This window comes from Haematobia irritans, chromosome 2 (assembly GCF_050003625.1).
Source record: "Haematobia irritans isolate KBUSLIRL chromosome 2, ASM5000362v1, whole genome shotgun sequence".
In the NCBI taxonomy this organism is placed as follows: Eukaryota; Metazoa; Arthropoda; class Insecta; order Diptera; family Muscidae; genus Haematobia; species Haematobia irritans.
Genome location: NC_134398.1, coordinates 139,775,196 through 139,802,114, shown reverse-complemented (window position 1 = coordinate 139,802,114; position 26,919 = coordinate 139,775,196). Strand labels below are relative to the sequence as shown.

At 37.3% G+C, this 26,919-nt stretch overlaps 2 protein-coding genes across 7 annotated transcripts in view; one reads left to right on the top strand and one right to left on the bottom strand.

The window, feature by feature from the left end:
- The window catches only part of LOC142226314 (uncharacterized), a 549,856-nt gene that overhangs the window by 305,413 nt on the left and 217,524 nt on the right, over positions 1–26,919 (top strand). The gene's annotated exons all lie outside the window — the stretch shown is intronic.
- eys (eyes shut) overlaps positions 1–26,919 on the bottom strand; it is a 513,219-nt gene that overhangs the window by 312,756 nt on the left and 173,544 nt on the right. For all 3 annotated transcript variants that reach the window (XM_075296235.1, XM_075296234.1, XM_075296236.1), the window contains exon 4: positions 16,006–18,157. In XM_075296235.1, the coding sequence (XP_075152350.1) occupies positions 16,006–17,273 (1,268 nt within the window). In that variant the 5' untranslated portion in view covers positions 17,274–18,157. The remainder of the gene's footprint in view (positions 1–16,005; positions 18,158–26,919) is intronic.

Genomic DNA, 26,919 nt, shown 5'->3' with positions numbered 1-26,919 from the left:
ATAAACTGGCCCCTTCTCCATTTCTCTGAATTATTAAAATAATTCGTAGCAAATTATTTCAGCCCAACTATGAATAAGAATACATTTCAACTAGAAATTGTATAGTCATTGATCTCATCAAATTTAGTGGTTACTTTCATTAGAATTCTTCTTGCTTCAGAGTTACTTTGTTCAATTAATTAAAGTCCTCTTTGTTGGTTAGCGCATACATTTTTATATTCTGCACTTTTTTTTACGGAGGAAATGAGCATCGTGCTAATTTATAACCTACCCCGCTAGCCCCCTCAACCTTTTTTCTGGTTAATTCCATTCAAAAAGTTTCACAACAAAGACCATCCTAATTACCTTATCTGGTTCGGTTTATTTTTGCGAGCCTTTGTTTTTAATTCGTTACTGAAGCGTGTTCGACTCGCTTTTTGTGCTCTTAGTTCTTGTTGTAATGCCATAAATGTGAAAGTTGTTTGTTTTTCCATGTTTTTATCATAATTTCAAAAGTTTTGTGGTTTTTATGACCTATTTGTGTGTGTGTGAGTGTGTGTGTTTGTATTTGTGTATGCGGCTTTCATTTGTTTTTGTTAGCCATGTATTTTATGCCTCATCAAATCTAAGTTGTTGTTGTTATTATTATTTTTGTTCGTTGCTGCTTAATTCTTACCCTTTTTGGTGGGACGCGAAATATGAATGAAGACCTCCCAAGCCGGGCAATGCCACTCATTCAGTTTGTCAGTCGAAAAACTCTGCTAACTGACCTCGGTGCGGCAGAACAACATATTAGAGGTGTGCGCGTGACACGAAATTGTCGTGACACGCGTGATTGACGCGTGAATCACGTGAGTCGTGAACAAAATCTGAAGTAACTCTCGTGAGTGTTTTGGACTTTTTTCACTAAACAACCCAGCAAAAAAATTTGGAAGTTCTTCTTAAGGCACAACATGTAACGTGGTTTTGTCGTCGGCTGATGTAGACCAGTGGTCGTCCAGAATCAACTTTAAGGACCCACAAACCTTAAATTAAGAACACACGATTTGGTGGTATTTATACAATAATATTAGTACGAGCTTTATTTATTTGAACTTATATACGTATAATGTTTATGTCTGCACGGTATGCTGAGGGGCGGTGATTTATTACGTAGCCTCTTAGTACTGAAGTCGGCGGTTGTTGACGATTTGGTTCGGCTAAAGTCGTTGTTGCGGTGATGATGATGGTTGACGGTTCGGTTGATTGTTCGGTTGTTGATTCGGTTAATGGTTCGGTAGCGGTGATGGTAGTTGCTGGTCAGCCGTCGGTGGCTGGTTGTGTTGGTTTGGTCGGCTGTCAATGGTTGGCCGATGTTGATGATTCAGGTGATGCGGCGATACGTTGATGATTCGGGTGATGCGGCGATTCCACGTGGATGGCGATGTTAGTAACAAAACTACAAACTATTTGTCGAAACTACTAGGGGTAGCAAGCTAATAGCCGAAGCTATTAGTGCGGAAGCAAGCTAATCGTCGGTGAAACGATTAGTGCGGAAGCAAGCTAATAGCCGAAGCTACTAGTGCGGAAGCAAGCTAATCGTCGGGGAAACGATTAGTGCGGAAGCAAGCTAATTGCCGAAACAATTAGTGCGGAAGCAAGCTAATAGCCGAAGCTACTAGTGCGGAAGCAAGCTAATAGCCGAAGCTATTAGTGCGGAAGCATGCTAATCGTCGGTGAAACTATTAGTGCGGAAGCAAGCTAATAGCCGGAGCTACTAGTGCTGAAGCAAGCTAATAGCCGAAGCTATTAGTGCGGAAGCAAGCTAATCGTCGGTGAAACGATTAGTGCGGAAGCAAGCTAATTGCCGAAACAATTAGTGCGGAAGCAAGCTAATAGCCGAAGCTATTAGTGCGGAAGCAAGCTAATCGTCGGTGAAACGATTAGTACGGAAGCAAGCTAAGTGCCGAAACAATTAGTGCGGAAGCAAGCTAATAGCCGAAGCTACTAGTGCGGAAGCAAGCAAATCGTCTGGAAACGATTAGTGCGGAAGCAAGCTAATAATCGAAGCTATTAGTGCGGAAGCAAGTTAAATGCCGAGACACTTAGTGCGGTGGTAGAGTTCCTGTCGCTTAGTGTGAACTGACTGCGGTCGTGCCACTCGTCGTGTTCAGTACCCTTCGGCTGTCGGGAGACTCTTACTCGTTGTCCAAAACCACCGAGTTTATATTCTCCCACAGCCACAACGTAGGTGAGAATTATGTTCATAGCAAACTAAAATAAATGTTTCTCAAAGTCGGACTGCCATATAAATTATTGTTCCCTTACCCACCCAGACTCTATTGAATGACAGTGGCTATGTGGAGAGCCATAAAAGGCACACATACATTTGAGTCAAGTTTTTAAAACTTGCTTTTTTCATATTTTTAATGGGAAATTTAAAATTTTATTGTTTCAAATGGGTTAGAAACAGATTAAAAATTAATAAAATAGTCCAAATTATTTAAATTTTGCCGAAAACAATTCTAAATCATTTCTAGAAAAATTGCGAATTTTTCAAAATATTTGATGTCAAACGTTCTGGACAAGCGTTATAATGCATTAAAAATCATAACAAAATTTTTAAATTAATTTATTTGTCAAAATATCACAAAATTTCTTTATTCACATCCAAATCACTGGATTCGCGTCACACCTTAAGAAGTGATGCAAATTCAGTGCAACGGCTGTTGAAATGGTGGACATCCGTTCTATGACAAGCCCATGTTAAAATCATCGCTTCTGCGCCAATTTTGCACCACTTCCGGATCCAAAAAGAACATTTTCACTACTTTTTTGGCGACGCTTTTTTGCTGGGAAATTATAACACGAGCTAGAAATGTCCGATTATATATTATTGCTAGTACTTGAATGCAAGGTATTGAGATCACGAATAAACGTGTATAATTGGATCTGTGATAAGTTAAGTGGTTTAAAATATAGGGGAAATTTCCAAAAAATCGTTTTTACAATGACACTCTGCTGCCAAAAAAGTATAAATTATTTAAAACAACGTTTTGTTCCTCTTCATGTTCATAAAGATGATACTTTAACGTAAAAAATAAGACCAACTACAAGAAAATCGACCGAAAAATTACAAAGTTATAAGCAATTGAGTGAGTAAATCCGATGCCAAATCGTGCAAATATGAGCCACACACCTACTCAAAAATGTCACTCGGCCACACAAAAATACATTTTTCTATGGGTGTGTGGCTCATATTTGCATGATTTGACATGGTATTTGTTTTGGAAAAATTTTAAAAGATTCGTTTTAAAATTTAAAAGATTCGTTTTAAAATTTCATAAAGATGATACTTTAACGTAAAAAATAAGACCAACTACAAGAAAATCGACCGAAAAATTACAAAGTTATAAGCAATTGAGTGAATAAATCCGATGCCAAATCGTGCAAATATGAGCCACACCTACTTAAAAATGCCAATCGGCCACACAAAAATACATTTTTCTATGGGTGTGTGGCTCATATTTGCATGATTTGACATGGGATTTGTTTTGGAAAAATTTTAAAAGATTCGTTTTAAAATTTAAGGAGTTACTGTTGTGTTGTTAGGTTAGGTTAGGTGGGAGCCCGATATATCAGGCTCACTTAGTCTATTCAGTCCTTATCACTGAGTGCTGCCCGATTCCATGTTAAGCTCAATGACAAGGGACCTCCTTTTTATAGCCGAGTCCGAACGGCTTCCCACATTGCAGTGAAACCATTTAGAGAAGCTTTGAAACCCTCAGAAATGTCACCAGCATTACTGAGGTGGGATAATCCACCGCTGAAAAACTTTTTGGTTTTCGGTCGAAGCAGGAATCGAACCCACGACCTTGTGTATGGAAGGCGGGCATGGTAACCATTGCACCACGGTGGCTTCCTAGGAGTGTGTCCCATAGACGCACCGAATGAATAAAAATTGCCATTCCGAAACAAGGCTACATCGTCTGAATGGTATTATTCTCTTACCTCTATTCGACTGAGCAAATTGCAGTTTCTCAAAGAGGCCAAGCGATTTACGCAGTCGAATAAAGGTAAGAGAATAATACAACTAGCATTACTTAGAGGGAACAATCCATTTGTTGGTGTTCGTTCGGAACACGAGTTGAACCCACGACGCTGTGTATGTAAGGCGGCATCTTAACCATAGCGCAACGGTGGCTCCGTAATTGTTATTCAATCTTCATCAAATTTCGGACAGGGTTACTTTTTGAAACAAGCTTTTCACAATTATTTCGTTTGAAGGACATCTGTTCATGGGACCCTAGAACAGATGCTGCTACACCGATGGATCGAAGATCCATGAAGGACCCAGACACCGGGATCCAGATTAATGGAGCACAGCACAATCTTACAGGTAGAAGTGTGAACCATAACGGAATGTGTTAAATGGCTCGGAAATATCACGATGCCACAAAACGTCACAGATTGTCGAAGGGCAAAGAATACAATAGTAGACAGTTCGTTTCGATCGCGAATAATATAAGAATGCCAAATCATGACGTAACGGCAAACGATCTGGCGGTAAGAAATAGGACACATAGGGAAGTGTACTTAGAGAACGCAAAACCAATGGAGCCAACGCGGACGCGTTGGTTGACAGGGCACGAAAGACGCATAAACCGATGTGGACCAGTGCAACGGTCGGAAGGGTGACGAAATACTATGGGGTGACCCAGACAAGACAATGTCTGAAGAACTACTCAAGGAGAGTAGGATGACAGTCAGGAGGCCCGTGGGTATAATGACCGTACACCTACAATTGAGAGCACATCTGAGCCGAATAGAAGCAGCAGGTGGTGCATGGGCATGTTGTGGGGATGATGAGACCTTGGAACATTACGTTTAGCACTGATCAGCCTTTACCAAACACAGTGTTAACCATATCGATGAAGAAGTAATTCGAACCTGTCCCGTTTGGAAGCAGATTGTTAAGCCGAATGTCGGCTTAGGTGAATGTCTGCCTACATGAGACAAGTTAACCTAAATCCTCTTTTCAACCTAACTCAAGCAAACCTAAGGGCAAGCAAGCGGAAGGCTGAATTCTGATGGATCTGTATGTTTTTGCACTTCTAGTGCAATAATAGACCTCGAATGACACTTGGTGGATCTTGGGGTCATTAAATTTCAACATATTGTGGCGAATTTTTAAGTTTTGTTTGGTGAGTGAGAAATTATTTATTTAAATAATGGTTCCCGAGAGGATTTCTTTATTCAATTTAATAGTTACAAAAGAAAACAAATTGTATATCTCTTTGAACACACGCACGTGCCAAAGGTAAGAATAATTCATTCCAAAAAAAAAACACATGAAAAAATAAACAACAGCTGATTGCTGCTAATCTTGACATTTGATAATAAAAGGGGATCTATGGACTCTGCTCACGTTAGGAATTTACAACATTACCCCTTTCATTAAGCTCGCGGCTCCTGACCGAGCAAAAGTGTTAAGTTTCGTTGTATGGTGTAAGGCGATTAACATGAAGTATTTTGCTTTTCCCTGACGGTAATCGTATTTCATACACAAGGTCCGTTATTCTCCGTATGATCCTTCCAGGTCGAAGCCAGTCATTTTGAAGTTTGGGGCATAAACCCTTACGTCTCATTGGCATAAAAACCCAAACTAAATCGTCTGGTTTAAACTCGACATGATTTGATCTAAGGTCGTAACGTGATTTCATTGATGCAGCAGAGATTGTTAAATTTTCCCTGGCGACGTCGTGGATCCTCTTCATAACCTCCTGAAGGTTGTTGACATATTCATGAAATGAGTTATTCGTTGGCATAGGGCTTCCGAACATTATGTCCACTGGTAAACGAATTTCCCTGCCAAATACAAGGTGAGCTGGTGTATACCCTGTGGATGCATGAACTGCTGATCTGTAGGCCAACAGGGCCAAAGGCAAAATCCTATCCCAATTCCTCTGATTGGTTTGTATAAATTTTGCAAGGTAATCAAGTAACGTGCGATTAAATCGCTCAACCATTCCATCTGATTGCGGGTGTAAAGCCGTTGTTCTAGTCTTCTGAGCTCCTAAAAGTTGCATCACGTTTTGAAAAACATTCGATTCGAAATTGCGACCTTGGTCAGAGTGTATAATATGCGGCACTCCAAAGCGAGAAATTACATCTTCTATTAAACGATTGGATACAACTTCAGCCGACTGATCTGGAACGGCAATACATTCGGGCCACTTTGAAAAGTAGTCCATTATGACAATAATGTACCGGTTGCCTCTTTCGGTTACTGGCAGGGGTCCCAAAATGTCGATCGCTATACGCTCGAAAGGTGCCCCAATTGAGGATGGCTGTAAACGTCCCACAGTCTTTTGTGGTGGCCCTTTCCTCGATGAGCAAATCTTGCACATAGCACACCACCGATTAATTTCATCGGTACACCCGATCCAGTAATACCGCTCTCGAATTTTACGCATTGTTTTATATCGACCAAGATGTCCACCTGTTACACTGTTATGAGCTTGCATAAGGATATCAGGAATATGTTTACGTGGCACAATGGTCAGCATGGTCTCTCCGAGCCTATTCTTAAATTTTCTTTTTAGAAGGCCGTCAACTACGCATAATTGATCAAATAGGGTCCACCAAGTTTTGAGCTCTGGTTCAAGCGACAATATATCAGACTTAGCAGGGCGATGTTTATCATTAACCCATTTCAGGACTACTTTAAGCACGGGATCTTCAAGTTGATCCCTTTTTAAGTTCTCGACCTCAATGCCTACGGCCAAAACAAAAACTTCTAGCCCACTTCGGGTTCTTCGCGGGAGCAATATTTGCAATCACCACACGGGCGACGGGACAATGCATCAGCATTTAAATGTTTGTTCCCAGGGCGATGGTGTATTTGAAATTGATACTCTTGAAGTCTCTCTATCCATCGTGCCAGTTGTCCCTCAGGCTCACGAAAATTGTACAACCAGCGAAGCGATGCGTGATCTGTCCTGAGTACAAATTCTCTACCGAAGAGATAGTGACGAAAATGGGCAGTTCCAAGTACAACGGCCAACAGTTCCTTTCTTGTTACGCAGTAGTTTTGTTCTGCCTTATCCAAAGTTGAACTATAGTACTCTATAACCCTCTCTTCCCCATTTTGGCATTGACTCAAAACTGCGCCAATGCCATTTTTAGACGCATCGGTATCCAAAATAAATAATCCGGACTCGTCTGGGAATGCAAGAATTGGCGAGTTTGTTAAAAATGTTTTGAGTTGGAGAAAGGCATTATTGGCTTTGTCGCTCCAGTTAAATTTAAAATTTGCTTGAGTAAGTTCCGTTAGCGGCTTGGCTATGGTTGAAAAATCTTTAGTAAAGCGCCGATAATAGGAAGCCAATCCCAAAAACGCTCTAACCTCAGTTTTACTCTTTGGAATAGGCCATTGTGTTACTTTTGAAATTTTCTTCGGATCCGCTTCAAGGCCCGTACGCCCAACGATATGACCAAGGTAACAGACACGGTCTTTAAAAAAAGTGCATTTTGTAGGGCTCAATTTTAAACCTGCCTTGCCCAGTCTCTCAAAAACTTGCTGCAGCTGTTCGAGATGATCCTTAACCGTTCGCGAATGGACAATAATGTCATCCAGATATACTAATGCCGTGCTCCATGGTAAGCCGTCAAATACTTGGTCCATAAGACGCTCAAAAGTTGCGGGGGCATTACATAGCCCGAACGGCATAACGTTAAAATGCCATAAACCGGATCCACAAGAGAAGGCGGTCTTTTCTTTGGAGTCGTTGTCAACCTCGACTTGCCAATACCCCGATTGCAAATCCATGGTAGAAAACCATTTCGAGCCATGCAGGGCAGTCAATATGTCATCCATTCTGGGTAATGGGTATGAATCCTTCCGTGTCACCGTGTTCAACCGTCTATAGTCTACACAGAATCTGAGTGAACCATCCTTTTTCTTGACGAGCACCACTCGTGAACACCACGGGCTGTTAGACTTTTCGATAACTCCACGTCTGGCCATATCCCGTACTAGATTATTCATTACCTCACGCTGAGCAAAGGGGACCCGCCGTGGTGGTATACGAATAGGCTTGCTTTCGCCGGTTTCTATGCGATGTTTAACTATCGACGTTTTACCAAAATCATCATCACTACCTGAAAAGACATGTTTGTAATTTGCCAACAAATTAGAAAAATCGGCTTTCTCGTTTTCTGTAAGTTCAGGCAAATCGTAAACAGGTACATTTTCGTTAATATTTGAATCCACGGCCTCATCATTTTCCATGACCTCCACTGGGTATAACTGTCCCAAAGTCATATTGCATGGTAGGTCGACAAAACTATTGGTGGTGTTAATTAAGCGAACGGGTACTGTTTCATCCTCAGAAGTAAATAGGGTTCTACCAACCATCACCCCATTTGCTAGACATATCCCTTTGCTTGCTTCTATCATTCCAAACTTAAATGTTTGACTTTCTGGTTTCGGTACTCTCAGAAAAGTATCGGAGTGGGGAGGAAGTTGCACGGTATCCAACAAAAAAACTGGATTACCATCATGACATTTAGGTAAATTAATTTTTACTAACCCGTCCGCAAACTCCATACATAGATCATCCAAATTAATTTTGCATTTGTTGGCAGATAAAAAGTCAACACCTAGAATGGGGGGCACTGGAACACTCACAGCCAAAAAATCATGTTGGAAAACGTAGCCATCTATTGAAAAGGTTAAATTAACTTTTCCAATTGATTCAAAGATTGTACCTGATGCCCCAATCATCTTCACTGATTTTTTTGTAATTGTTTTTTTCTTTGGTACTATGGATGCCGGAATTAAAGATACACGGACACCTGTATCAATAATAAATGGCAACACTTTACGATTTAGATTAATAAAAACATGTAAACTTCTCTCTCCACCATTAGTGCCTCTATGATCTAAGAGAGTTGGAAGTATCTCGTATTCATTCGCGAGTGATTCAACTATCACCCTCTCGAAGAGAATAAGGACGGCAGTTGCTGCAGAAAATTCTGCTGTTGTTGTCTTTGTAACACTCTTATCGTCAAACCTGTATATCTCGCCGCCAACAGAGCAATAAGCTACGAAATGACCATTTGTAGCAGTGGTTCCCTGTCTTGCAACCAGGGTTACCATACGATAAATTATTTTCGGCATTTTTTTCGAAGACATGTATTTGGCAAAGTCTAGTGTTAGATTGTTATGGATAGGTACTTCAATGGGTTGTGTAGGAGATTCGTATCGATTTAGATGAAGGCATATAATATTAGGCAGTTTTTCCAAATCAGATTGTTTGATTATTTCTTTCTGAGATCCACAATGGCTGCATGAGTAATCAGATAGTTTCTCGGCTTTAAAATAGTTGTCCAATGCGTCTTGCAAGTTACTACAATCGGTTATAGACAAGGAAATATCCATGAAAGGCTGTGTCTCACGACGCTCCTTCCCGCAGCTAATGCATTTTATTTTATTGACAATATGACCAAGGAATAGGTCATCTAGTACTGAACCAAAATTCCCTTTCGTCTTCGTATTTAGAAATTTGAATGTTTTTGTAAGTTCTAGTAACAGAAAGCGGAAAAATTCGTGGGAATCTTGCTGAAGCCCAGTTAGGAATATCGATTTTGTCTCCCTCAATTTAAAAAAAATCATAAAGGGGCGTATAGCTTTACGGCTCGTTTTTGTGGTGACAAAGGTTTGTTTTAGAACGCAAATAAGGCATTTCGAATTTTTATTGCAAATATCCTTATGTGGTGGGGTGTTCAACAGAAACTTGGTAAACATAGGGACGTGGAACAACGCTTGTAACGTTGCATTCATATAGCACGAGTTACGAATATTCTTCATTCCCACACCAGGTAAGCTACACAACATTTCCGGATTGTAAGAACGTGGCATAATCTCACGTGAATCTTCTGCGTGTTCGGGGGGATGTTGGCAGTTACTGGTTGAAGGCGTTTTAAAACAAGCGCTATAAGTGAGTGGAGCTTTAGTAAAGATAACGTTCGGCCTTTGCTCCCCAAGGCCGAAGAATTCTAGTTTTCCGATGATGACCTCTGGTTGTCGCAACCATCCGATGGGGTTGTTCCGACCGCATATATAGGTCTTGTTTTATGCCGTTCGGTCCTGGCTTGAATATCTTGAGCTACAGCCAAAGCATTTTTAATTGTGTTAGGTTGACCAGCTACCACTAATTTTATTAGTTCGGGATCTCTTAACCCATCTATAAATTGTTTTTTTAGCAAATCATCTACATATGACTTAGGAGCGGATTTGAAGGCTGCAATAGACAATAACTCAAGTGCAGTAGCAAATTCGGTAAGAGATTCCCTTGGCCCTTGAGTTCTGCGTTTAAATTCCTGAAAACAAATTTGCTCATGCACTGTAAATCGTTCTCTCATAAGTTGACGCAGCTCTGCCCATGAGGGGAATCGGTCGGTAGGCAAAGTTGCAAACAGCCGAAGAGCATCTTCTCTTAAATTGGATATAACGGCCATAACCTTTTCCCCTTCTGTCCACCCATAAAAATTAGATGTGTGCTCTACAAGACATTCGTAGTCAGACCATGGAGATTTGCCATCGTAAGAAGAGAGGTACTCATTGAAAGGGCGACCATGAAGACTATGGTGAGTTTCTTGGATGGTTGGTTGAGGGGGACGAGGCGCTGAGCTGTTTCGATATGATCCATGGTGACTGTGACTACAGCTCTGTGGAATATCACTTGTTATGAAATTACACTCATGATGAGAGCAATGCTGCTGATTAATAGTTGTTGTTGTTTGGGTGGCAACATATGGTGACACATTTGTAGTGAGGGCAGAAGACGATAGCGAAGAGTTACTAAATGGTTGCATTCCATGAGAGCTGTTGTTGTTACGAATAGATGAGGAATGTCCAACATATGAGGTGGTAACTGCAATGGGTGGTGTGTTGCTGCCGTATTTAGCAGAGTAACCAGAGCAGACTTGGGGCTGCGCTAAATGCATAAACGTTGAGTTCGATGACACAGCTAGGTTTTGGAAGTCATTAGTACATGCTAGTAAGCCAGTGCAGGCAGGTAGACTGCTACTTCGTGATGGAGTTGCTGTAGACCCTGTTGACGACGGAGAAAATCTGAGAGCAGCATTTGTAATTGTTTGTTCCAAACTTACCAAACGGCTTTCAAAGAGAGTCTGCTGCATCTCAAATTTTCTGTCTATTTCCATTTTAAAGTTTTCGAGTTCACGCATTAAACCACCAGAATTTCGGGATGGCGCAGCAACCATGCTCCCAAGTCGAGCATACATGGATTCCGTGAAAGTGTTAGTTCTAGATTGGGTATTATCTTGAAGATCGTCATCCCGTAGACGCTGCTGTTTCTTTTTTGATGGCATTATGATATCTTCAACCTTTGAGGTTATTGTCAAGGTGGTAGAGTATAAACTTACACTCGAACGAAAACCCCACACCTGACACCAATGTGGCGAATTTTTAAGTTTTGTTTGGTGAGTGAGAAATTATTTATTTAAATAATGGTTCCCGAGAGGATTTATTTGTTTTTATATAATTTCAAAACTCTTTATTCAATTTAATGGTTACAAAAGAAAACAAATTGTATATCTCTTTGAACACACGCACGTGCCAAAGGTAAGAATAATTCATTCCAAAAAAAACACATGAAAAAATAAACAACAGCTGATTGCTGCTAATCTTGACATTTGATAATAAAAGGGGATCTATGGACTCTGCTCACGTTAGGAATTTACAACAATATATTTGAAATTGGGTCCGCTATGCCGGAATCATTCCGGTTCGGATTAATAGCAAATGGAGAATGATAAATAAGAACGCCAAATTGACACATGCGACGACACAGAGGCAATAACCATTGTTCATGAGCTAACCCCAAAGACTTACTCCAGTTCAGGGAACCAAATACCAAGAAAATACTTCAATTCACTCATTCCTTCGCCATCCCTTCTTTCCATTATTTCTATAGATCGTTCACAAGGCTCACATTCAAATAAATTAATTCAAATATACTTCAATTCACTCATTCCTTCGCCATCCCTTCTTTCCAACATTTCTATAGATCGTTCACAAGGCTCACAACTTAACTGCATCTAGATCTCTGTTTGTTTACCTATGGTGCTGCATCCTTACTAGCTATCCTTCGAACCGTAAAGAACTGGAATTCTTTCACTCATTTCGGGTCAACCAAGTACAGAGAACCAGCTGTCATGAGAGTGACAAATTAGATAATCACTTTTAGTGATCCCTTGTAACGGTAGGAACTGTAATCCTGTCGCTTAAAACGGAGTAATCCATTGCAGAAAACTAGCTGTAATGGTAGTGACTATATTGCGGTCATACCTTCTAGCGAATGCAGTCACTTGCTAGTGCAGAATGCTGTCATCAGAACTGCCTTAGGATATTTCCTAAGTGACCATTTTAGATCAAGCAGTATTCAAGAGAGTTATGATCAAGATTCATGATGATATTGTAGCTGAAGGGAAACGTGGAGTGATGGAATCTTATCTATCCTATCGGATAAATCCTGTGCCGAGAACCAGCTACCATAGGAGTGACTTAAATTCAGTCACTCTTTCTAGCGACCCCTTGTAAAGGAAGTAACTGCAATCCGGTCACTCACATGATAGAGAACCAGCTATCATGAGAGAACAAATTCGATCATCACTTTTAGTGATCCCTTGTAAATGAAGTGACTGGAATCCGCTCACTTCAACTGGGACAATCTAGAGCAGAAAACCAGCTGTCATTGTAGTGACTAAAATTCGGTCATCCTTTATAGTGATCCTTTCTAAAGCATGATTGGAATTCTGTCATTCAATAAGCAAATTCGATTTCACTTGTAAAGGAAGTGACTAATGCGGGGTCAATCTAGCGCAGTGGTCCAGCTGCCATGGGAATTACTGAGATTCGGTTATCCCTTCTAGTTTGGATATCCCTGTCAACCCTAAACTTCGGCCATTCCTTTTACCGATCCCTTCTAAAACAATTGACAGGAATTCCGTCACTCCTCACGGTATATTCCTGGGCAGAGAACCAAATACCATAGGAGGGACATAGGCGGAAGTGACTCCTACGGTGTCAATCCAGCGCAGGCAACCAGCTGCAATAGGAATTGCAGAAATTCGGTTATTCCTTCATCTCGGAGCCACCGTGGTGCAATGGTTAGCATGTCCGCCTTGCATATACAGGGTCGTGGGTTCGAACCCAGTTCCGACGAAACACCAAAAAGTTTTTCAGGTCCCATGTCATTGAGCTTAACATACAATCGGGTAGCACTCAGTGATAAAAGAGAAGTTCACCACTATGGTATCACAATGGACTGAATAGTCTAAAGCGCTTTACAGACTATCAGTTATTCCGGACGGAATGTCGGTGTTTGTAAAGAATCTTACAGTGTGTCGGATCGATACGATTTGTCGGCGATGACTAAATAATCGGTAAATGTGTTATCGATCCCATAAACATGCAGCAGTATCGATTATGCCTTCGGACTTAACTTATAATGTGCACAATATATGGGATATGTTCGACACGAGCACTGTCGTCCGGAATAACTGATAGTCTGTAAAGCGCATAAGTGAGCCTGAAATATCGGGATGCCACTATACCAAACCTCCTATTTTGGATATCCCTGTCACTCCTACACTTCGGTCATCCCTGCTGAAAACATGACAGTATTTCCGTCACTCATCGCGGTTGATTCTAGGGCAGAGAACCAGATGTCATAGGAGTGACAAATGAGATCATCAAGCGATCCCTTCTGAAGGAACTCACTGAATACTGTCATTCCTATCGGTTCAATCCTGTGCAGAGTGGCTTGAATTCAGTCATCCCTGGCATCGAGCCTTTACAAGGACCCACATTTAACACCTTAGACTGTTTCAGAAAGTGATTGAAACTTCTCTATACCTAAGGCCATGTAACATTGTCTTAGAAACACAAAAGAGACCATGCCAAAGAAGACGCTGTGATGGCAGTAACTGATATGCCGTTATCGCTTCCTCATCTCTTTCTTTCCTCTCGCGTTCTTCAAAATTTCGTATTCAATGACTCAAAAGTGTACTATACCTAAAACTAGAGAACCTGCTATCATGGTAGTAGGTCATATTTACTACCGGGCCAATATCGTACATAGTATCAACTGCAATGAATGTGATTTAAACTTCTCTATACCTAAAGTCATGTAACATTGTCTCAGGGACTTAAAGGAGACCAAGCCTGAAAAGACACTGTGATGACAGTAACTGATATTCCGTTATCTCTTTCTTTCCTCTCGCACCCCTTCAAGATTTCGTATTCAAGGACTCAAAACTTTCCTATACCTTAAACTAGAGAACCTGCTATCATGGTAGTAGGTCATATTTACTACCGGGCCAATATCGTACATAGTATCAACTGCAATGAATGTGATTTAAACTTCTCTATACCTAAAACCATGTAACATTGTCTCAGGGACTCAAAGGAGACCAAGCCTGAAAAGACACTGTGATGACAGTAACTGATATTCCGTTATCTTTTCGTCATCTCTTTCTTTCCTTTCGCATCTCTTCAAGATTTCGTATTCAAGGACCCAAAACTTCCCTATACCATAAACTATATTACATTCATTCACGAGTTCAAACCATTTTGGTATAGAGTCAAACTAGGACAGAGATCCCACAGTCACGGTAGGAACTGGAAGCCAGCTGTTATTGGAGTTACTGAAATTCGGTCATACTTTTTGACGATCCCTTCGAAATGAAGTGACTGAATTTCTATCACTCCTATCAGGTCAATTGAATGCAAAGAACAACCGGTCGTATGTTAGGCTGAAATGCAGTCATCCATCTCAAAAATACTTTACAAGGACCCGCAATTTACTTACAACAAAGGCTATGATACAATGATTCATGTGTTCTAATGATGCGGCATCCCTTCCAGTGCTACCTTGAAGTTGTTTTTTACAAAGAACCACAACCTGCTTATAGCTGAAGCTATGTTATAGTGCCCCAGGTACCCAAAGGTCTAGTCTAGAGAATGAGCTGTCTTCACCCAGAGAAGGAATATGATCACCTCAAACATGTTTCAAGAGCAAAATGTTATTTTTGGATGGTGACCATGTACCACGTTTGTCGCAAAAATGTTGTTTTCTCGCCAAACATAACATGTTTTCCGAAAACATATATATAATTTCCGAGAAAATAACATAGTTGCAGCGAACATGTTACGTGGTCACCATCCAAAAATAACATTTTGCTCTTGAAACATGTTTGAGGTGATCATATTCCTTCTCTGGGTGTTGGAAGGGACCAAAAATCTGTCCTCTCTCTCTTATATTTTTGAGATTACCTTTCCAAGGACATGTAATCTACCTATAGCAGACGTATTGCTCTGTTGTTTCAGGTGTTCTAACTACGCCTCCATTTCAATAACATAGAGGGATTACTTTTACTTAGACCCTCAAATCATGTGATCTCAAGATTCAGATCTTCGATTCCATGATTGATATGTTTCTTCTGTGCTCTTAAAATAAAAAAAAAAACTTGTGCATGAAAATCAATAGAACGCCTTAAGCCATCATGCGATTTCTTCAAACATGACGAACTGAAGCCCATCACTTGATTAAACTTCAAGTTGGTGAGAAAAACCCTATGAATCGCTTAATGTTTTTTACCATATGCAATCTCAAGTCCGCTCTTCCATATGTCACTGCGGAACAGCTGTGATTTTGCTAATACTATTAATGCAGTCAGAGAAAAGTTTTCAAAAGACCATTAATACATGTATGTGTTGAAGTTTATATGTAAATGTTTGTGTGATTGTGTATATATGGATAGCTTTTTGCCAAAGATTATTAACACTTCAATGACTATCTTCAGTATACTCGGTTGGATAAAAACGAGTGTTATTGAGCGATAATAAGTTAAGTGAATTTATACCAAGTTTTGTGGCCAAAGGAGCTTTCAGTGGTAAAGGAGTCTAGGTTTGTGGGAAGAGGGAAGATATATTCTATATGTAAGCTAACTTACCTATTTAGACCATCGATGCAAACGCCAAATACACAAGGATTACTGAGGCAGGCAAATCCAGCATGAGCAGAACCAAATAGAGAGACCACTGTTACCAAAACTAATAGTTGAGTGAAGAGTTTTGCCGATGATGAGATGGCAGAGGAACACCATTTGTTAAAATCCTTAGGAGGTGATGCTTCCACATCTCGAACAGAGGACAATGATGATCTGCTTAGAGTACTTTCGCCACCATCTCTAATGGTTTCTGTGATAGTTGTAGTGGTTGCAATGTGTTGGGAATTTTTTATAGCCATAGTCCTCGCCACCGAATGACTGACAAAGGTGGCCAGGGAATTATAAAATGCTAGCATTTTGGTTTTTAGATGCTGCTGCTGCTGCTGTTGATGCTGCTTCTGTTGTACTTGATTGGGATTTCCATTTTTATTGTTGAGATTTTTCCTAAGATTTTTCATAGCGGATGTAGTCACCTGTCGCGGAGATGTGTTGATGATGGTGCTGGTGGTGGTTGTTGATGGTTTCATGTTACAATTTTCAGTTTGCAGATCGTTGTCCTTGTTTCTGTTTTTCTTTGGGCAATGCAGATGATGCAGGTGGTATACGGTAGCTATGGCATCTCCTTCTCGTACCGTGTTGACATTGGTTTGTGATGCTTGTGTTGCAGATAAAAATTCGGATGTTGATGACATTGTCAACAGTGTTGGTGATGATGAATCTAAAGAGGATGGTGATGATGCTACTGCTAGTGCTAGTGGTGCTGGTGTTGGTGGTGGTGATGATAATGAAGGTGGTGTTGTTTCCTCTAGAGGTGGTTGTGTAATACTTGTAGAGCCATTTGAGAGTGAGGGTTTTGTTGTTGCTGCTTCGGCTGCTGCTGCTGTAGATGTTTTTCCTAGATTTTCCATGGCCATCCTTGGGGCTCTTGTGTTATTCAACATTTTCATTTCACAAATTTCCATTTGTTTATTTCCCAATTTTTTATATTTTATTTTAACCATATTTCTATCAACTATAAGAGGATCTTTTAGTTTTGTATCTTTATTCTCTAGTTTCTCCTTAGCCTCTCCCTCTTCGCCGTTGTCTTTGTCAGCCGGTGTATGCCTTACATTTAGTGTTGTCTTCTCACTAAAGTTATTACATGGTTGTGAATTTCCATGGAAATAATTTTCATGGTCTTTGAAATGAAGCTGAAACTTGGTTATTTCTGTTGTTGCATTGGCTCTGCTGATTGCATTGAATTTTCGTTTATTTTCACTATGATTTTTCATTTTATTCCAGAGTTTTTCTTTTTCTCTTTTTTTTTCTTAAAAATTAAGAATATTTTTTGCCTTGGTAGTGTAGAGGGGGAAAATTCCCCTTTGTTTTCTTCTCGAAGGCCTTCTCTCGGTGTCTTTATTTCCTTACAAAACTGAATCAGTGTTTTTCAACTTTTTTTCGTACCGAACAAAAATCGAACATTGATGTTATTTCGTATAGTTATGGCATCGATTGATTGTTGCTTTAGTTTTTTTTGCAGTTTTCTTGCCAACGAGCAAAATTTCCTAGGGAAATAAAATTAATTTTTTTAAGAAAAAATTAAGAATTAAAGAGTCGTTAGTCGTCGAATTGCAAAACGTTTTACCCCTTGGCCTTGTTATTTAACAGTTTAATTGTCTCTATTGCTAAGTTGGAGGTGTTGATGGAGGGGAGGCCAACAATTCTAAACAGGTGATGCAAACTCTCAGATGCTCTTAAGGTGCTCTTTTGATCTCTTGAAATCCTCTTAAGAGCTTTTCCGTTAAGCTTTAAAGTCGTTTGTTGCTCTAACGTTGTCTGGGTAACACCAACGTAACGTATTTAGTTTCCGTTTCCTTTTGTATAGCATTCAAAGCATCATCAAATCGCTCTCACTCTCTCTTTCTCCCTCTATTACTTCGACCCACTGATGATGATGATGATGTAAGTAAGTATCTTTTTTTACACTTTAATATCGTTATTGGGTAAATAGCTTATTTCCTTTAAGGATATTCTATGTTTATGCTCTTGTAAATGATAGTGCATCCTTGTGTCCTTTAAAGCAGTGTACCGAGATAAGCAGCAGTTTTTGTTTCTGTTTTCGGTGTCCTCTTTATACTCGCCTTATGTATTGATTTGTTAAATTTTTAATTGGTTGCTATTGAGAATGAAAAAATAAAGAAAGAGAAAAGAAGAAAGAAAAACAAATGCAATTAAATAAAGTGAATGCGATAAGTAGAAAAGTTGTATCGATAAAGAAATTGATTTTTTTTTTCATTAACCATAGGTAAACTGAAACAAGTATATACGGTTGTCAGTTCCGTCAGGCCGAATCTTATGTACCCTCAACCTTGATAGGTTTATATAGAGGGGTGTAGAAATAATTATAAACATATATCAACTTATTTTGCATGATAATTAGAGAGCCAAATTTCAACTGGATCGCAAGAAATTTGTTCCTACAAGGGGCTTCAGAAGTCAAATCTGGTGATCGATTTATATAATAATTATGAACCGATATGGACCAATTTTTGCTCGGATGTTAGAGGCCATAGACACAGAAAAAAATCACCAAAATATTTCCAATTAAAAAGTCGATTGAATTTGATTTTTTTTTTCAATTAATAAATTAATTGATACAATTAACTTTTTAATCAAGCTAGAAACATTAAGTTAATTAAGTCAATGATTGAAAATGTAAAAATTTTTAATTAAAAATACAATTAACTTTTTAATCAAACTCGGAAGACTAAGTCACATAAAAAGTGATGGATTTTTTTTTAATTTTTAATTAAAAAATATTTCAAACAATCAATTGTTAATCAAACTAAAAACACTAAGTCAATTCAGAAATTAATTGAAAATAGTTATATTTTTTAATTAAAAAATTCATTGAGTTTTGCAATTAATATCAATTAAATTGTTAATTGAATCAATTAAAAAGTTTATTGAAATTTAATAATGAAATCAATTAATTTTTTAATTAAGTATTCTTTATGCCAAATTAAAACTATTATTGATACTATCATTTTCGTGATTGAAGACATTTCAATTAAAAAATTAATTGGATCAATTAATTTCGTGATTGAATCAGAAAAAAAAAAAATTTGTGTTACTAACCGTATTGGATGAAATTTGATCCTCCAAGAGGCTCCGTAAGCCAAATATGGAGATCGGCTTATATGTATGATATGGTACATTTGCAATACCATCCGATGTACATTAATAAAAACTACTTGTGCCAAATATCGTTCGAAAGTTAGTGTGGTTTCAACAGACGGACGGACATCGCTATATCGACTCAGAATTTTACCACCATCCTATGGTGGTGGGAATACAAAATATTGACACAATTGTGTCTACCTTTAAAATAAAGAAATTTTAAATAAAAATTTATTGGTTCAATTAAAATCTTAATAGCTTTTGGTCAATTAATCATAATAATATAATAACAAGTAAGTAAAGTAGAAAGTCGGGCGGGCCGACTATATCATACCCTAAACCACCCTTACTGAATTAGTAACATTGATATAGGTCTGGGGGATAAACCGCAGTTGCATATTTAAGAAAATTAAGGGGTACATGTTTATGGGTGCTTTGTCTTAATCTGACTATAGCTCTTAGTTAGTGTTGCCAGGGAAAATATTCGGTTTACCCTACAAGGACAAAAAAAGTTCCCTACTTTCCCATACATTCCCTAACAATTTTTCCTATAAATATTTTCGTTAAATTATACCCATTTTAAAAAACAAAAATGGTTCTAAGTACTTTATTATCTTAAAACATGAAAATGCAACGTATATACCCTAGAAAATAAATTTGTACTACCACCACGGTTGACACAGTTGATAGAATTCTACCAAAAATAGTATTTTTTTTGTTTGTTAAATCTCTATAGAAATAAAATTTTGGAAAAAGTTTCTATAAACAAATTTTTTTGAGAAATTTTTCTATAGAAATAAAATTTTGATAATAAATTCTATAGAAATGAAATTTTGAGAAAAATAGAAATAAAATTTTGAGAATTTTTTTTTGCCACAGTTGGTAGAATTCTACCAAACATAGTATTTTTTTTTTTTTTTTTTTTGTTAAATCTCTATAGAAATAAAATTTTGGAAAAAGTTTCTATAAACAAATTTTGTTGAGAAATTTTGCTATGGAAATAAAATTTTGATAATAAATTCTATAGAAATAAAATTTCGAGAAAAAATTCCATAGAAATAAAATTTTGAGAAAATTTTTATAGAAATAAAATTTTGAGAAAAAATTCCATAGAAATAACATTTTGAAAAATTTTTTTATAGAAATAATATTTTGAAAAAAAAAAAAAAATTCTATAGAAATACAATTGTTCTATAGAAAATAAATTTTGACAACATTTTCTACAGGAATAAAGTTTTGACAACAATTTCTATAGAAATATTTGTTTGGTAGATTTGTGGTAAGTTGTGGTAATCTTCAAATTTTGTTAGATTTTTTTTTGGCACGAGTGGTAACTGTTGTTACCACACATTGTTAAAGATCAAGTCTTGCCGGCTTCTAATTTACTCCTCTAGAGCCACCAAAATGTAAAAATTATTACAAATTATGTTGAGTGAACATGTCCCTACATTGTGGCCCTACGTCTTACAAGACGCTAAATATTAAAAAAACCTACATCTAGGGAATATCCCCTGCTTCTAGCAACACTGGCTGTAGTTGATATTGCACCTACACGCAAAAAAATATTTCTTTCCTCCCAAACGAAATTTTAGACAAACAAAGTTCGTTTCTCATTTGCTTTTCGTTGAAAGGAAGTGTATTTGGAAGAAAAGTATATACTTTTTGTGATAAACGTTTATTCTTTTCCAGGATGTAAAAACAATTTCATAAAGACTACCTCAAAAAATTTTTCTAGCTAATTGCATTTTCCCTGACATCTTTCTCTTAGCACCTTTTTCTGTAATACAAACAATGTACAAGAAATTATACGATTTTATAAATTTTAAAATTTTTTTTACCTTTCACCTGGACGGCGAATCGAACCGCGGACCATGCAATTTGTAAGCCAACACACTATCCACTGAGCTATGTAGCCGTTATAGTCATCAATAGACAATTACCCATATAAGTTATATTTATATAGCATAGCTCGCGGCGCCCACGAGCCAATTAACCCTCTAATGCCCAATCCAGCCTTTAGGCGGGCTTTATTAAATAAGGAGGCTTTTAGTAAAATACACCTTAAGACAACAACCTGTTCAAGAGCCTTTGCAGCATATACTGAATTTTGCCGTATATATTTTTCTTGATTGGTTTTCTTGCTTTTGTGTCGTTAACATTGAATATTTAATCAGCTGACAAAAAAATTGGGGCATTAGAGGGTTAAACAAAGTTTATTCATCAGAAAAATACATTTAGTTGGGCACCGTGGAGCAGTGGTTGCTACGTCCGACTTGCATGCCAAGGTTCGTGGGTTCGATCCCTGCTTCGACCAAAGTTTTTTTTTACGTATATTCCAGATATGGTCGGAAGATTCCGAAAAAATGTTGAACATTACATTCTACTATATTAAATTTTTACTATGAACTTTAAAATGTGTCTTATTAAAGACCTAAAGTCAGAAAAGAACAGTGTTTGAGATAAACGAAATGAACTGTGTTTTTGGTTCAAAAATAACTTTTTTTATTGAAAAAATAAAAATTTTGTAACAAACGAATATTTTTTTGTGATACAAGTGTATACTTTTCGAAGCAATTCAAAAAACTGTAGCAAAAGAAAAACGTTTTCGGTACACGTTTTCCAAACGTTTTTTTTCTTTGCGTGTACGGAGTTAGTATGCTACTAATATTGAGCCCATTATTAAAAAAGAGAAAATCGCACTATTAGTGTGGGTAATAAATCCAAATTTGTAAAAATCGAGCAATATTCTTATGTAAGAGCTACAAGTACGTATACATACGATGGGCTAGTATATCATAATTTGAAATTTGAGTAACATTGGTTAATAAATAAGAGTACTATGGGCAAATTTGGGAAAATCGAGCGATGCATATATATGGAAGCTATATGTAAATCTGAACCAATTGCATAATATTTTGCGGGTTTGATTAATACCACAAAGGGTTACCTTGTGCAAGATTTGAGTAAGATCAGTTAAGAAATGAGGTCTGTTTGGTCAAACATAAGGTTATAAGGGCGAATTTTTCAAAATCGGGCGATACATATATGGGAGCTATATCTACATCTGAACTGATTTCAATGAAATTTTGCACATAAAGTTAGTAGTATAGAGGACTGGATCTAGCCAACTTTGAGTAAGACCGGATAATAAATAAGGGTTCTATGGCCAAATTTGAGAAAATCGGGCGGTACATATATATGGGAGCTATAGCTAAATCTGAACCTATTTCGACGATTTTTTGCACATATAGTTAGTGCTATAGAAGATTACATTTAGCCAACTTTGAGTAAGATCGGTTGATAAATAAGGGTTTTTGACCAAATTTAGAAAAATCGGGCTATACATATATATGGAAGCTATAGCTAAATCTGAACCGATTTCGATGATTTTTTGCACATATAGTAAGTGCTATAGAAGATTACATTTAGCCAACTTTGAGTAAGATCGGTTGATAAATAAAGGTTTTGTGGCCAAATTTGGGAAAATCGGGCTATACATATAACATATATGAGAGCTATATCTAAATCTAAACCGATTTGGATGAAATTTTGCAGACTTGAAGGGCGATGAAAAACATTATCTTTTGCTAAGTTTGGTGATGATCCGTTTGAAAAAAAGCGCAACGTGACCCCATTTGTCGAAATCGGGCGATACATATATATGGGAGCTATATCTAAATTTGATCCGATTTCTTCCAAATTCAATAGCGTTCGTCCTTGTACCCAAAAAACTCCCTGTACCAAATTTCATCAATATCGGTTAATAATTGCGACCGGAATCCTGTGAACAACAAATACATGGACAGACGGACGGACGGACGGACACCAAGCTCTAGATCGACTCAGGAGGTGATTCTGAGTCGATCGTTATATATTTTATGGGGTCTAAAATCAATATTTCTGGTAGGCACACTTTTTGGCAGATCAAACTTATTATACCCTGACCACTATGTGGTTTAGGGTATAAAAAGTAAATCCTATATGACACTAAAGCCAATTTAATTCTATTTTAGTTCTTGGAAATATTTTGTTTTGAAAAAGTTTCCTCGACGTTAATTATTTATTGTGTATAGTACCCAGCAAAAAAAAATTGGAAGTTCTTCTATAGGCACAACTTTAAAAGCACTTCCAAATATGTCCTCCCGAAGATGTCTTTATTTTAACTTCACAGGAAGTTTATTTTAGTCAATTTTTTTATAACTGGCTGTTTTCATATTATTAATGGGAAATTAAACATTTTTTTCAAATATGTTAAAAACAGATTAAGAATTAATAAAATGCTGCAAATTATTTGCATTAAAAATCATAAAAAATTTAAAAAATTATTTATTTTGCCAAAATATCACGAAAATTCTTAATTTACATCCAAAACACTGAATTCTCATCACACCTTAAGAAGTGATTCGAATTTAGTGCACCGTCTGTTGAAATGGTGGACATCCGTCCTATGACAAGTCCATGTTAAATTCATCACTTCTGCGCCAATTTTGCACCACTTCCGGATCCAAAAAGAACATTTTCACCACTTTTTTGGCGACGCTTTTTTTGCTGGGTTAGTTAAATTATTTAAAAAAGGTTTAAAATTATACATAAATGAAGCATAAAGATTTACTAAATTTGTGTCTCCATCAAAATAGGTCGGAATATCTTAAAATTTGTAAATTTTACCTATAATGCACCCATCTTGAACTTTGTATAGACTAAAGATATTTTTGAACTTTTTAACTCTACTTGCTTCCTTCAAACTACGAAATTTTCTTTAGCAAGTGAAAACGAAAAATAATTATTTGTAATAAATTTTCTTGAATTTGTCGAAAAATATTTACTTATTTTTGTGATGTCAGCGTGTGTAATATTGTTTAATTAAAATTTTCTAAAGTTAATCAAAAATTCCCTTCCTGGTGGATTCTCTATTTAGTGGAGGTAGTATTAAATTAAAGTTAGTAAAGGCTAGAATGTAGCCCACTTCATTTGACTATATCATGTTACCCCTTTCTTGGCTTTAAGAAACTTTTTAACATTCCCCCATTGCCCTACACCATATGTCTGGGATAAATCTTAATGAAACATTTTCAATGTCACTTTAATCTCACATCCTCTGTTGCTAATTAATCTCTGGATTTTATTTTCTTTTAATTTTACATGGTCGATTTAACAAAAGGGTTGGCTTGATCATCATAGCACATGACTCAAAGGCCTAAACTCAAAGGGAATAAAAATCCAATTAATTTATTTATTTATATGTATACACTCAAAAAAACAGTGAACCCTATATTTTACTAAAGCTGATTTAATTCTAATTTAGTTCATGGAATTTTTACGTTTTAAGAAAGTTTCCATGAATTTAATAATTTTTTTGCGTACGTTAGCTAAATTAACTAAAGGGTGATTTGTTAAGAGCTTGATAACTTTAAAAAAAAAAAAACGCCTAAAATTTGCAAAATCTCATCGGTTCTTTATTTGAAACGTTAGATTGGTCCATGACATTTACTTTTTGAAGATAATTTCATTTAAATGTTGACCGCGGCTGCGTCTTAGGTGGTCCATTCGGAAAGTCCAATTTTGGGCAACTTTTTCGAGCATTTCGGCCGGAATAGCCCGAATTTCTTCGGAAATGTTGTCTTCCAAAGCTGGAATAGTTGCTGGCTTATTTCTGTAGACTTTAGACTTGACGTAGCCCCACAAAAAATAGTCTAAAGGCGTCAAATCGCATGATCTTGGTGGCCAACTTACCGGTCCATTTCTTGAGATGAATTGTTCTCCGAAGTTTTCCCTCAAAATGGCCATAGAATCGCGAGCTGTGTGGCATGTAGCGCCATCTTGTTGAAACCACATGTCAACCAAGTTCAGTTCTTCCATTTTTGGCAACAAAAAGTTTGTTAGCATCGAACGATAGCGATCGCCATTCACCGTAACGTTGCGTCCAACAGCATCTTTGAAAAAATACGGTCCAATGATTCCACCAGCGTACAAACCACACCAAACAGTGCATTTTTCGGGATGCATGGGCAGTTCTTGAACGGCTTCTGGTTGCTCTTCATTCCAAATGCGGCAATTTTGCTTATTTACGTAGCCATTCAACCAGAAATGAGCCTCATCGCTGAACAAAATATGTCGATAAAAAAGCGGATTTTCTGCCAACTTTTCTAGGTAATAAAATTCAATGATTTGCAAGCGTTGCTCGTTAGTAAGTCTATTCATGATGAAATGTCAAAGCATACTGAGCATCTTTCTCTTTGACACCATGTCTGAAATCCCACGTGATCTGTCAAATACTAATGCATGAAAATCCTAACCTCAAAAGAATCACCCTTTACAACAGAGGAGAAAATTATACACAAATGAAGCATAAAGATTTACTAAATTCGTACTTTTCGCAAAATAGTTCATTATTTCTTTAAATTTGTAAATTTTACTAAAAATGCGCCCATCTTGAACTTCGTATGGCACTAAAGACATTCTTGCAATTTTGAACTCTAATTTTTTCCTCCAAACTGCAAAATTTTCTTTAACAAGTGAAAAAAATTAAATATGTCTAATAAATTTTCTTGAATTTGTCGAAAAATGTTTACTTATTTTTGTGATATCGGCGTGATGTCAGCGTTTGTAATACTGTTTAGTTAAAAATTTCTAAAAATAATCTAAATTTTCCAAAATTAACCAAAAATTTTCTTCATGGTGGATTCACTGTTTTTTTTTTCAGTGTATGCAACTGCAATTGTTTTTAAATCTATTAATTGAAATCTCTGGGATATTCATTCATTTCAATTGATATATATTTTTTTTGCAAGTTTTAATGTGCTATTGATACAAAGACAAAGTGAAAAGTATTATTACTATGTAAATTCGCTTTAGTCATCTGATAGTGGAAGATATCAGTACGTGCAAGAAGAATATGAAATATTCCTTTGAACTGTATTTAAAACTATCACATCAAATATAACATAAATTACCTTTTTAACAGATATATGAGACCCTTATTGATATTAATTACGTATAGCCTCAAAGATTATATCAGATCTTCTAAAAGGAAGAACACTACCGGAATTTAATATCGTGTCGTAAATTCTGGTGATCGGTTTTTTTCCACAACGTTAGACACATGGGACTTTTTTTATACCCTCGACCATAGGATGGGGGGTATATTAACTTTGTCATTCCGTTTGTAACACATCGAAATATTGCTCTAAGACCCCATAAAGTGTATATATTCTGGGTCGTGGTGAAATTCTGAGTCGATCTAAGCATGTCCGTCCGTCTGTTGAAATCACGCTAACTTCCGAACGAAACAAGCTATCGACTTGAAACTTGGCACAAGTAGTTGTTATTGATGTAGGTCGGATGGTATTGCAAATGGGCCTTATCGGTCCACTTTTACGTATAGCCCCCATATAAACGGACCACCAGATTTGGCTTGCGGAGCTCCCAAAAGTAGCATATTTTATCCGATCTGGCTGAAATTTGGTACATGGTGTAAGTATATGGTCTCTAGCAACCATGCAAAAATTAGTCCATATCGGATCATAATTATATATAGCCCCCATATAAACCGATCCCCAAATTTGGTTTGCGGATCCTCTAAGAGAAGCAAATTTCATCCGATCCGGCTGAAATTTGGCACGTGGTCTTAGTATATAGTATCTAACAACCATACAAAAATTGGTCCATATCGGTCCATAATTATATATATAGCCCCCATATAAACCGATCCCCAGATTTGACCTTCGGAGCCTCTTAGAGGAGGTAAACTCATCTTAT